The sequence below is a fragment of the Equus caballus genome, chromosome 14 (assembly GCF_041296265.1).
Source record: "Equus caballus isolate H_3958 breed thoroughbred chromosome 14, TB-T2T, whole genome shotgun sequence".
NCBI lineage: Eukaryota > Metazoa > Chordata > Mammalia > Perissodactyla > Equidae > Equus > Equus caballus.
In genome coordinates, this window is record NC_091697.1 from 90235001 (window position 1) to 90249049 (window position 14049).

At 32.4% G+C, this 14049-nt stretch overlaps 1 protein-coding gene across 32 annotated transcripts in view; it reads left to right on the forward strand.

Annotated features, from left to right (window-relative positions):
* The window catches only part of ARB2A (ARB2 cotranscriptional regulator A), a 383076-nt gene that overhangs the window by 168125 nt on the left and 200902 nt on the right, over window positions 1-14049 (forward strand). For all 32 annotated transcript variants that reach the window (XM_070234560.1, XM_070234566.1, XM_023618013.2 and 29 more), the window contains one exon: window positions 7285-7503. In XM_070234560.1, coding sequence (XP_070090661.1) covers window positions 7285-7503 — 219 coding nt within the window. The remainder of the gene's footprint in view (window positions 1-7284; window positions 7504-14049) is intronic.

Consider the following 14049-nt stretch of genomic DNA (forward strand, 5'->3'; position numbering starts at 1 on the left):
TTCCTCTTTCTCTTGAAGGGAAAGTTGTAGGGATTTGTACTGATTCTGATTTGGAATTTTCTACCGAAGGTAATTTCTTAAAATGAAAGGTGATTCATAAGTATAGCACTGTGCCCAGAACGGTGCTTGGTAGATAGTAGCTGCTTATTAAATGTGTGTTGTGTGAAAACAGCGTTTGATGAACTACTGACTCAGTGAATACTTGGGATCTTTCATTATGTCCTCATGCTTTCAAGTGGGCTGAAGAACCACAAGCAAAGCACTGATATGTTCTTGAAAAAAACAACAAAAACAATATTTTAAACATGATATTTTAATTGGGGGGAAAAAAGAAAGAGAAAGGTGGCATATTTTAAGATAAGTGATTTGTATACCTTAGTTCTTAAGCAGATTTTTAGATTAACTTCAAAACTTAAGCATATGTTTGTATGGTATATGATTGGGTCAAAGTGATAATGTTTTGAAAGACCATGTGCCTACTGTCTATAGCTACAATATTTACACAATTTTATAATGGATTTTAAGAGGAAGTTAGGAGGACATTGGACTTTCACTTAACGCTCTAAAGCTGAAAAGCCTAACTAGCATGCTGAACAGTACATTTCATAAGATTAATTTGTCCATCCAAGTCTGCTTGGAACCACGTAATAAAGGAGGTATGTCTGTAGGGTTCCCTATATCCACTTAGGGGTTTTGATGTGTCAGTTGAAACTTGTTACTTCTTTTTAGTTTAATGTATAAATATGTGGGTGTATGTTTATGTCTTTTTGAGAATAAGAAGCAAATAATAGAAAAGATTGCATAATACCGTATGTAGTATTAAATCATGTTTCTGTCCTTGATAATGAATGGTAAATGTTTTTTATGATGCTATTGTACATTTATGGAATGCTTTAATAAATGAGATATTGATGATTAGAAAAGAAATTTGTGATGTTTAGGTAACATAATGTGCTAAAACCTAGGAAAAGTTAGAAACAGAGCAGGCAATAATATGGGTAAGTGCAAAGTGAATGTTTTAAAATAAATAGCACTTGGATGACCTGGGATGTCAGAACCGGAGATAAGGGTGTGTGTTTGTCAATATATCCTTCATGTTTTACAGACTCCTAAGGGAACAAGGGAAGATACAATTTCACCTTTTCTGTGCCAAAACATTTTAATTATATCTTCTTCCAACTACAGCGGTTCAGTAACCAAGGAGCTGACATTGATGCATGTGTTGATAAAGCTGCAAACATTCAAAATGAGATTAACAAAGATTTTGAGCAAAGGGTGACAGCTAATTTTGCACAGTATTCTGCATCTAATTCAGGCCAGTGTAATAATAGAATATTTTATAACTGTTTTGTTATTCAAAAGGACTTTTATGATGCATTTATGTTTGTGGATATCTTTGTATCATACTCAAAAATTACCTATCCTGTGGCTTAAAACTATTTGCACATCCATGTTGTAACCTTGAAACGATATTAAACAATATTAAAGGAAAAAACCCTTCTTATTATAAATTTTTTTTTTTTGTAATCATACTTTATCCTTGGAACTCTTTGCCTTTGCCTTAATTTATCTTGAGCACACTAGCTAGGGAAGATAGAGAGATGGCAAACATATATTTTCTAATATTGCTTGGTATGCACTAATAAAATGGCCAAGAAAAGTTATATTCAACTTATTTAATTAATAAAACTGTAGTTTCTTTATGTTCTTGAGCTCCTTTGAGCACATTTCAGTGTATTTCTTTTCTCTTCTATTCTCTACTTGAAGGCAGCTGACAGTCTTCTTTCACTTTTCTTTTTGTTTGTGAAATTTTCTTTTTTTTTTTTTATCCACTCACTTCTCCATCTGCTTTCACTTTTGTTTGCTTGGGCCGTCTCTCATCCCAACTTGATAATGAGGAATGCAGTGTGACCCTGACCTCTATCAGCCCATGCATGACCTTCTGACTCTACCATATAACCTTTGACCTTCTCTTTGACAGCTTGATTAATTACCCTGTGTTATGATTTATGAGTAAGTGCTATGTAAAAATAATAGACAACAGGTGGTCCTCTGAAAACTTTTTGTGGCATGTTTTCTTTTACTGACTAACTTGATGAGCTATTTGAAGTTGGAAACTTACTGGGATAATCTATGTTGGTCCATATTATGGTACTTTTATACCATGGAACACAACATCAGAATTTAGGGAGCTACAAGTTGAAGCATGGTCATGACAAACATTATACAAAATATTAGCAGGGTGCTGTTACCTAAATGCACATTGGGAAGAAGCACAAAACGGAGTCAAGTGACATTTCAGGCATTTCAATCCCAGGTCACGTCTTGAGAAAATTGCTGAAATAATGGAGGGGGCATTTTTCAAGCAGAGCTGCAGCTCAAACAGCTATGTTTACTTTAACGCTTCACTAGTGACTTCTGATTGGTTGTCATGACCTCATCTCACTGTTGCACCTAGGATGTTGCGACACTGACATATGCATACCCTTCTTGTGAAAAAGATGAAAATAAACACAACATACGTCTTTCAGAAAAGATGAATGGACAGTGGTTTGTCCATTTTAACCATAGGTAGATGTAGTTTATAGATAAAACACTTCGGGTTTCATTTCCCTTGTGGATGGGCACCTATCTTCTCTCAAACCAAATGGATAGAAGGCTGAACTTGAAAAATATGATTGATAAATCTGTGTAAAATGATCTCTTACAGAGCCTTGCCTGAAGGCCAAAATGGATAGTTCCATAGGTCAAAGGATTCTACTCTGGCCCTTGGCCTCTTTGGTCACATGTGGCTTGCAGTATTGGCAGGTTAATATGCAGAGCTGAGTTCTTTCAGCTGATTTTTTATTTAACCAACCACAAGAGATTTGAAAAGATGTAGAATTTGCTTCTATTTTCCATTTTCCTTATAATTCGTAATTAATAGGTACATTAACTTGGATAAATCTTCAGTTTTAGCAAGGTTTCTCTTGGGGTTAAAAGTACATTCTGGTTTTGGTCAGGCATTTTTAAATTTTTTCTGTTTGTAGAGTCTTCTTGATAAGTACATTTCTGTACTGATTTAATTTCTTTAGCAAGGTTTCCTCTTTGGTTCTTTGTGTTTGGCATCACCTGTCTGTTTTAGACCTCTGACCTAAGCCATCATTTGTTGATTGAATAATAAATGAACTATTATTTATTAGTAAGCACATCTATAGACTTCAAAGTAAAGGAGGCCTGTGTATTCTGTTTAAATCACAGCAAGTACTTGTGCCGAATAAAATGCTGCAGCTAGCAATAAAATTTTGAGCCTTTCTGATTAAGATCCCGTGATTTATACCTTATAAACACAGGTCTGAAGATCAAACTACAGTTATAGCTACAAAAATATAGAAAATGGAATGAGATAAATTAGAGAAACAAAAAGCTTACTTTCACCAATATCTGTCCTCTTGATCACCTTCTTGATCGGCTACTAGACTATGCGATCAAACATGAGAGTTAATTAACAACCTTATTGTGTGCTCTGTCTCCTGAAATGTTGAATATTGGAATTGATTCGGGTAAATCATTATGAAAGATGCCAGAAGTTTTATTTATTTAACTGTAGAATGTTAGATAATCAGTTTGATCATTTTATCTCGTTAAAGATGACAGAAGTTGTTTCCATGTATATTTGAAATGACCTAACTTTTCATCTTACGAGAAATTTAGCATGCGTAAGGAATAATTAAATATAAAATAAATACTTAAATATAAAAGTTTGAGGTTTTAAGCCTTAGTTATGGAAACCTCCTCATTAGAGCAGCAATGCACAGTTCTTTTATATTATATTCGATGCCTGATTTTATACGGTAGATTTGTAAAACTTTATGGGTACATTTGTTAAAGGTCAAACTAGAATCTCTTTTTATTTATTTCTGTGTGTACTGATTGAGTTACTGAGAATAGAAGGAATTTTTAAAATGATATTTATTCTGATTTTTTAAGGTATAAATTGATATTATTCTACTTAAAACAGTTAAATTTAAGTACTGGTATGTTGTCTGCTTTGTTTTACTTTGACTATTTGCTTTGACTCCTTGGTTTCCATATATTAATGTTGACATGGCAAAAATCTTTGCAGCTTTATTATATAAAGGGATTATTTTTGACAATGTTTATATGTGACAGAGGAAAAGGAAGAAAAGATGAAATTTTACTACATCTCTGTGGTTAGAGCATGTAAATGGGATAGTTAACTTTATTTTGTTGCTCCAGCTTTCTCCTACTCATTATAAAATGGTTATGAATGGTTTCTGTGAATATTGCATTAATTAATTTATCAGGAAAAATTTAATTGAAAAATGTAAGTTTTTTGTAGATGATAATTGAATTTCCAACAAAGACGTTTATTAAAATTAGCTCTCATTTCTGCAGAAAGTGTTCCTGAATATTTCTTGATTGTTATGCCATTAATTAAATTGGCAGTATGAAATATCTAAATGGTAAAATATTTTCTAAATAGTTCAGATGTTTAAAGAGAAACATTCATTGTTGAAACCTAAATGATAAAAATTCTTTAATTGATTTATATAGTAGTGATTTAAAAATAGAATCATTTTTCATTTGTTGATGCCTCCGTGAAAAATTGACATTGTGTCTTTATAAAATTGGACAAATGAGTCATGTAATTTTCAGTTACGTAATCAATAACTTAGACAAATACTACTTCTTTGATGATTTATGTGTATCTGTTTTTTATACTTATTTAGATGGTACACATCAAATTTCAGAGACCATTTGAGATCAAGTGGGCACAATAATTTTTTAATCCATGATTTCCAAAAATTGAGGAAAAAACTTCTGCTAAAATAAACCCGATATTATGAAAATATTATTTCTAGTGATTAAGTTATAAATTAGGGTAATAGTTTTGTAATTCTGGTGACTTTAAATTTTGTCTAAAGAGTTTACCTTTATTTGGAATTCATCCATTGTGCAAAGATGATGCTCATGTTCTCTCCACTTATTAAAGTCCCACTTTGTTTCCTTGAGTTTGTAATTTTTTGAATTATCGTTAAAATGTAGCATATCATTATTTTCATCTCTGAGAATTCTAAGATTCTGTTTTGGGCTTGCTAACTCTAATTCATCTGTAGTATGAGAGGCTCTGTGTGTGTGTTGGGGGGGTGTGTGTGTATGTTTAAAGTTCAATTCACTCAGAGAAGGCAGGGAAGAGACATGACAGGAGACCACTTACTCACTGTACAGAATCTAGTAAGGAGGCAATTTCCTTTTTGGCCTATGGTGACCTGTTTTGACTATGTTCCTTACACCAGAGACAGTGTACTCAATGCCTCTATTTCACCCTGTTTAGCAGAGTGCAACAGTGTTCTTTAACTTACTTTTGGTGGGTGGAGAAGTTATAGCTGAAATTTGAGAAGGGTGTGAAAAGTTGTAAAAGGCACAAGGAAGAGGGGTAGGAACTTCCTTCAAATGTGATTTTAATAACTAGTCAAGTGTGTCCAACTGTAGAAAATCACCAAGTGACAATCTGTCTACCTGACAGTGATCACAATGAATTACAAGACTTTTGAATAGCTATACAGATTAGAATAAAGCAGGACCAAATAAAATATCTTTTGTTGGTAAAACTTTGACTTACCAGCTAAGAAACTTAAAAAAAAACACACATTCTCTTGTGCTTTGATGTAGAATGTTTAAGTTTTAAAACTTGTGAAGTATTTTATAAGCCTTTCATGAAAGAGATATTTATCTAAAAGTTTTATTTGAACATGTATTGAAAAATATGTGGTGTTTTGTTAATGTTTGGCATATATTATTAGTTTTCATGTATGTAAGACAACTATATCTTAATTAACAGTCCTATCACTAACCTCAGAACTTCAATGATCTTGAAAATCTCCACACCATGTCATGGTTTTAGACAATAATATCAACTGATTGGGGGAAAAAATTCAAACAATCTCCATGAAATTTGCACGTAGTTTGATAAAAAAACAAATACGTGTAGCAGTGTAGCATATTTAAAAATAAGATAATTCAGTCTGTGCTAATAATGGCTTATTATTACTGCTATCAGTTTTTTAAATCATCTTCTTATGGTTGGTTTGGCAAAAATTGTTGAATTTTAAACTTGAAGTAGAAGATTCTACAGTTATAGTTTTGGGAAAAGTATATACTTTTTTTTTAGTAAGGATGAGATTTTTTAAGCTCTATTTTTACAACTCTTACGTTTTTATCATAATATAACACGTTTCAAGTGTGACCTTACAGGATTTTACAAGGCAGAATTGGGACATCCACAGTACAGAATTGAATAGAAAAGACAGGAGATAAATAGCTTCAAAAATTTGTGTTGCACATGCTTGTCAGTGGTAATTGTTTATCCTTCTGTATTTTCTCATGACTAAATTATTCCATGAGTTATAACATAATATAAATACCAAAATTTTCCTTAATTATAACTGTAGAAATGGTTGCTTTGCTAAAATTGTCAGACAGGAAAACATGTTTTAAAAACTTAAAAAAAAATTAATAACTCAATAAGCTGTATTTTAAACTTTGAAACTTGTTTCCTGGTACCACTTCTTTATAAAGAGAAATTTTTATGCTAGTTGAAAAATTAAATTTCAAGATTAAAGAATTCCTTCCATACATCATAGTAAGACATTAGTTCATTTTGTTTTATGAGTTGTGTGGCCTACTGAAAGAAGAAAGGTGAAAAAAATCCAAGGTGCTCAGGTAGACAGTATATGTTTCTAATAATATAGATATGTGAATCTGTAGAATGTTAGAAGAGATTGATTCCTTTTTAATTGCTTATTCTAAGTTCAACTAAATAAAAAGTGCCCATTAAAGCATAATTGTAAAGGAAAGGAAATCCAACAAAATATGGTTTGAAGTGTAAACTTTGATTTCAAAGAAGTTATTTTCTCAAAATATATATTATAAATGTTAATTTGATTTGAAAGTGCACTCGTTATTTAATTTATTTCAATCGTTTTTGAGATTCTGGGAGATCTGCCGTACGTTTTTTTAAATTTAAGCTTTATACTCTTTATGTTACAATTATGTCTTTTTCTTCTCATAGATAATCTGTGCTTATTTATACATACAATACAGGCAAACAATTTTCAGTGACTTTCTGTTGGAAAATTTTAAACTATAATGTTTTATACAGGAATATTTGAGTGAATATTCAACTATGTTAAATCACTTACTATGAGATTTTAAGAACTTGTTATGAATTGAAATGGTTCCCAAGATTAAATTATGCTACCTTCTTTGCTTTCAAAACAGGAAGGATATGGAGTAATAGTACTGAATCCCAATGAAAACTGTATTGAAGTAGAAAAGCCGAAGACACATGTACAGTCGTCTTCTGATAGCTCAGATGAACCAGTAGAAAAACGGGAAAGAAAAGATAAAGTTTCTAAAGAAACAAAGAAGCGACGTGATTTCTATGAGAAGTATCGTAACCCCCAAAGAGAAAAAGAAATGATGCAGTTGTATATCAGAGTAAGTAAAAAGTAAAATCATTAATTTCCCTCACTATTTCCTTTGCTTTATTTAGATTTTATTTCATATAAATTATTTTGCTTAATTTTTATTATAAACTGTATTTTTTCATTTTTAACCATTTATTTCCCATGAGTATTACTTGGATGAAACATTTTCTGTTTTTTATTCAAAATTAGAAAACACATCATTCTCTTTTCAGTGTGATATTTTATATGAGTCTCAAATGCAATTAATACTGCACTGTACAAAGCCTCAGTCTTCATCTTGGGTGGTAAGAGTTTGAAAGCACTGTTTTCCTGCGAGCAGCCATCCATCCAGTGTCTCAGCTTAACTTCTGAAGGGAGATGGAGGGAGGAAGAGTAAGTACTATCTTAATATATATTTCAGCTAGAATAGTTTAGGGATAGTGTAATGAGGGAACTCTGTCCTTTGCTCTTTTCTTACCCAGTGAACCTTTGCTCTTTGTAATGCTAGCAGCATGGGATCCTTACAGCAGTGCTGCCCAAGGAGTTCTGATTCTGTAAGGGGCACAAACAATTTTATTTGCACTTTGACACATTCTACTTGATAGACATACTGTGCATAATATATATGAGACAGATTCATGCAATTTTCAAAGCCTTACTAGGGAGGCTAGAAATATAATTTAATAGTAAAGCATGTCTAAAATGCTACTGGGTAAGTAAGATAGTAAATTGTTAGGTTCTTCAAAAGTGAGCAATTCAGAACATTTAAACATAGAAAAATTACATTTTATAAATTATACTGTAAGATAGTAGTAAAGTTTCAGATTATTCAACTTGAGCTATTTTTACATGTACTTTAGAAGCTCATTAATAAAATATTTCATACCACCTTTGAGGGGAAATACATGGCTTTCTAAGTTATTTTCTTTATTATACTTCTAGTTCATGGCACAATCACTGTACTTTTGGGAATTGTACTCCAAACAGTCACGACATTTGATTATAGGTCAGTTTGTTAAGTAAGTTATGACAGTTAAGCACTAGTGAAAGCAGCACATAAGTTCTCAAGACCCGAAAACATGTATCCAGATCAAGAATATGCAAAGCACATCATAGAATGAGTGAAGCAAGTTAGGCAGAGTACAATATATAAATCTCTGAAAAGCATCTCATTATTTAATGTATTATTTGAAAAACAAAAACAATTATTCGATTTGGAATCCATAAGTAGCTTACTTGTTCTAATGTAGTTATATTACTGCCTTTCTTTCCTGTGACTGAATCAGGCTTATGATGTCACCTTCTTTATCAGTTGTCCTAAGCTTCCTATTATAAGATCCAGTCAGTAAACCACCTTCTTAAGACAGAGTTAAAAAAAATTACCTCTGATATCCAGATTCCCAAAATGAATTGTGTAAGATTTTGGAAATATACAAATCTTTGCCTATATAAAATACAAACAAAAAATGATTTTGTGTACTAAATTTTTTATTTCTTCCTAGTTTCTTTTATTTGCCTGTGCTGTGTACCAATTAAGCATCTATTTCAACGTGCGTCTTGTAGGTTTTATTTCTTCTTTTCTGTTTTCTCTTTATCTTCTCACCGTTGCTTTGATTTTTTCTTTTGTTCTCTTGTATGTGTGCATTTTCTTTATTCTGTTTTTCACATCTATTTTTTTATCCCTGCATCTACTTTTTTTTTACAGCAAGGGAAAAAAATCTTTTTGTGTTGCTTCATTGTTAAGATCTGCTCTCTTTCTCTTTGTCTTTTTTCTTGAATTCTTTTATCTCTTTTATACTCCTGCCATTTTTACTTCTTTCCTTATCATGTCTTTTTGCCTCTTTCTTTCTTGTCTCATTTCACTCATCAATCTAGGTTCCCATCAAAAGTAGTAAAAGACAAAAATAAACTCACGTAGATAACAAAACTTTATGATAGTCTCACTTGTGAAATGTTATTTTTCTAAATAAACACCTTTTTCTCTTAAAATCTTCCCAAATTGTGCAGAATAGCAGAGTTAAGGTGATACTCTTCAAACATATTTCTAGATAGTAAGGCATGATCCTGTAGTGGGAAAGAAAAGAATGGTTCATTTTATGTCAGGTGCATTAATTCCTAGATAATTTTGATCCACGTGAGAAGTGACATCTAGTAGTCTCCTTCCATCTACATATCTCCAAACAACAAGTGTTTATAATAATTTTCAGGCATAGAACATGCCGTGTGATGGAGATAAATTAACTTTGATTTATGTACTTCTTAACCATTTACATTTTTAAATTGATCATGTATTCTTTGGAACAACCTCATGAAATAGGTGGATCAAATAATTTTATCCTTATTTTATAGTTAAGGAAACTGATGCACGGATGATCCATTTTTGTCTAGGATCACATAACTAGTAAATGGTGGAACTAAGTGTTGAAACCAAGACTTCTAATTATATAGATTCTTCCTCCTTTTTCTCTTTATAACACTGTTCTAACCAGTTGAAAACAAAGTGTGTGTATTTGAAATATGGAAATTAAAACAATTATTATAAAAGTTTGATATACAGTAAATGACATCTGGTGATTATATAGATTTTTGACCAGTTATCATTTAATAGACCTTATTAAATGTCTTTAAAAATTTATATATTTATAATATATAATAATAAATATATATTGTATTATATATAACAATATGTATATATTCTATTCTAATAGGGTCACTAATATTGATTCAATTTTATAAATAAGGAGACTGTAGGTCAAAACTTAGTAGTTTTTCCAAGGTCACATAGCTCTTAATGCAAGCTCCTTGAGGGCCAGGACTTATTCTGTTTTGCTCACTGCTGTATCTAACAGAGTCTAAAACAGAGCCTTTGTAATAAATATTTGTAGAACAAAGTTTTCACAATAAATTTTTATTTAATGAATAAGGGGGGGAGCGGGATGAAAATCCCAAACTACTACTGCTTTTTTTTTAGTATGTTCTGCATCATTAAAGTATGCTGCTTGATTTCCTGTGAGGAAACATTCAAAGAAACCAAATCAAAAAAAAAAAAATTGTTCGTCCTCTACCTAATTCAGTGCCTAAGAATACGTTCGAGAAATTAATGATAAAAAGTCAGTATGTCAAGGTTTATTTGATACCTTGACTAATCTACGCATGTTCATCTAAGTATATAAAAGTGGGATGTCCTGTGTTCTTTTTTAGCTATAGCATTATCGTGGTGCTCAAATTATGGATGAAAATGGAAATATTAATAAATTCCATTACCATTCTATTTCTGTTTTACACACCTGTTCATAGGAGTACAGCCAAGCTACTGTACTTGCTCTACCCCCTCTGTACACTTTGTGCTTCATGGATTCTGTAACTTTGCTTCCTGTTCTTTCTCTTAATCCAGATTTTATCCATGCTCTAATGCCCAGCTGAAATCACACCTCTTCCCCTCACCATAATCAGTGACCTCTACTTACTATGACTCATGGGAGTTATTATGATTAGTTTACTTATATGGAACTTGTCATGTGCTATCTTGAGATATCGCTTGTGTTTTTGTCTCATAATATTAATATTACTAATTTATTTTTCACTCCTTCTCACTAGATCTTCCCACAAGTCTTTAAATCTTTGAGTATGCTTTATAGATTTTGGAATTGCATGTCAATCCTTAAGAATAAGCAGGTATGAGCCAGTTTTTACAGTAGTACAGAGCATACTGTGAGGGAGTCAGGAAGTGATACTAAATCCACTCATTAGAATCCAATCCCCTAGAAGGAGACCAAAGCGGAAAGACTAGATCTTAGTCTAGAGATGCCTAGATACTGTGATCAACAGTTAGGAATGAGGGTTGTTCTTCAAACTCGTGTCAAACTGGAGCATAAGAGGACAAGTATTCAGTCTAAGGAAGAAGATCAGTTAAAAGAACTTTACAGTATAAGTGGAATATAGGCAACAGTGACTTGATGCTGATCTATGTAATATTGGGTCAGAACTGCTTGAATATCTCTTCCCTAAAAGACTAAGTTGTGGGCTGTGGTGATAGGAAGTAAAGAAGAAGCATTAGACCCAGAACAGTGAAAAAAAAAATAATAATACTGGAAGTGGAGGGGGAAGGAAAATTACATGGCCACAGAAGGAGAAATCCAAATGTGGAGGAGACGTTTACAGAATAGGAATCTTGGCAGAGCCTGGCATTACACATTGAAGATACTCAAATATTTATGGATTGATTGCTTGTTGACATCCATCAAAAATCTTATTCCTTAGCATGTGAGATATTTGGTGTCTAGTTTTCTGACTGATTTTTTTCAGCATTCATGTGAATTTTTGCAATTGTTCAGAAACAGCCAACTCGGATAAACTGAAGCTCTCTTTAAAAAAATATGTTTTTGATGTTCTGACTTGGGTTATGTCCAAAACATTGGTAAAGGCTAATAAATATCCTATCTTCTCTGTACCTCCTCTCTTCTGTGCTAATGCCACTGGAGTCATTTCTATCTAGTGTTTTAGCAACCAAATTCAATTTATTTATATTACAATCAGTGATTGTTTAACCCCTGGAACCATTTTATTTTCCTAGTATATTCAAGTATTTGAATTTTCTTTTTCTGCTGCATCTGGTAAATAGACAAAATCTCTTCTTTGTAAATATCTAGGATGCACAGGCAGAAATAAAGGAAAATCCAGGCCTAAAACTTTAAGATTAGCAAAGTTGAATTTTATTTTACTTACTAAATGAGTATAAATAGATGTGAGTAACTGTTGGATTATGTAGCACATTTCTGGTGCATTAGGAGTGGAGCTTGAGAGATCAAAGTACTTACTATTTCATGTAGCAACTTTCCTTAACTATGAAATAATGTACTTTCTGGCATATATTATGGTTTATTAAGGGGATTGATTTGGTCTAGGCAATAAACATCATGTCAGACATGCCTGGCAGGAAAACCTGCTTAATATGTTTTGTAATAAGATGGAATTTTTTGTTCTCAAAAACATCTGCCAACTGAATTCAAGAGTGAAGACAGAAAATGTCATCAATTTAGTGGTAATCCTATAAATTTAGTTTCTTTTTGAGCAACACATATCAAGACGCACAAAATTTCCAGTGTTCATCACCACTGGTTATAGTACTTTGTAAAACGAGGAAACAAAAACATTTTATTTTTATATAATGTGTTAATTAATTCATAATGAATTTTAATATTTCAACTGATAAAATTTTAACAAGCATCTTGCCAACAGATCATTTTTTAAAGCATCTGTTTTTTAATGTGTTGGGTTGAGAACTGAGTCAAATGGCTAAATATGTACATATATTCTTTTTAAAAACATATTTCCAGCCCCATAATTATAGATACACTATTTTTTCCCCTTAGACCACCAGGGGCTGCTGCTGTTCATATTGGATTTTGCTTTCCTCAGAAACTGAATACCCCAATCACTCTACATGTTTTCTTTCTTCCTTTTTTTCCCCTTAGCCTAAAATCTTTTAAAATATAACTGGAAAGAAAAAAAATAGCTTTAGCTAGTAACTTAATCAATATAAGAATTTATTCTTTTGAACATTTTCTACATTCCAAGGCATTTACATTTTTCCAAATGAACATAAAATTTATAGTCATCGAAGGCAGATCGTGATAATAGCTATTTTTATTTCCTGTTTTTAGTATCTTAATAACATTCAGAATCATAATCATTGCAGAGAGAGAGTACAGAGATGAGATTAAAAGTGCAGAGTCCAATGGACCTGAGTTTGAATCTGAGCTCTTCCACTTAATATAGTGTGACCTAAAACAAGTTAACCTCTCTATGCCCCAGTTTTTAATCTGAAAAATGGAATAATAATAATACATGTAAAGTGAACATAGTTATCTGACACGTAGTCTTAGGATTTTCGCGCCAGTAAATAGCATCCTGTCTTCTCTTAAGTTCAGAATCAATCGAGAAGCAATACAATTCTCAAGGTTCCCAGCCCTTGTACCAAAAATAATACCCCTGTCTTACCCTCCTGACTTTAGAACCCAGTAAGCAATACAACATAGGAATCAGACAAAAGGAGATCAACACACCAGCTTTACTAATTGGTATAGTTCAGCTGTAAAATGTGCTTAGATCTGTGGCTAAATTTAGACTTCTTAATATGTTTCCCCCTATAGCGAATTTTCACCCATCCTCCAAACATCCCCTGTGCCTTTCACCTGGTAGAAAGCAAGCTGGAATGGCATCCTTCCTGCAGATAGATTTGAAAGATGCCCAGAAGGGCTAAGTTGAAAATGCTTAGTTTATTCTCCCAAATGTGCTACTCAGTAAGTCACTCTGCCTGTGAGAGAAAAAGAGCGAGGGATGGGTAAAGAAACTGGGAAGTTTACTCCAGCTGAAATGGCTCCACATGAGGCCAGGAGAGAAGAGGTTCCCACATGACAAGAGTGATCTAATGAAAGAACACTATTATTACTTGCATTTTCTAACAGCTCAGTAAAGCAGTATTAAAATATAATCATTAAATGTTCACTAAAGCATACCTTAGTTTCTTCATTTTGAGGTTTTCATTTAAAAGGAAACTATGATCAAACCTGATGAC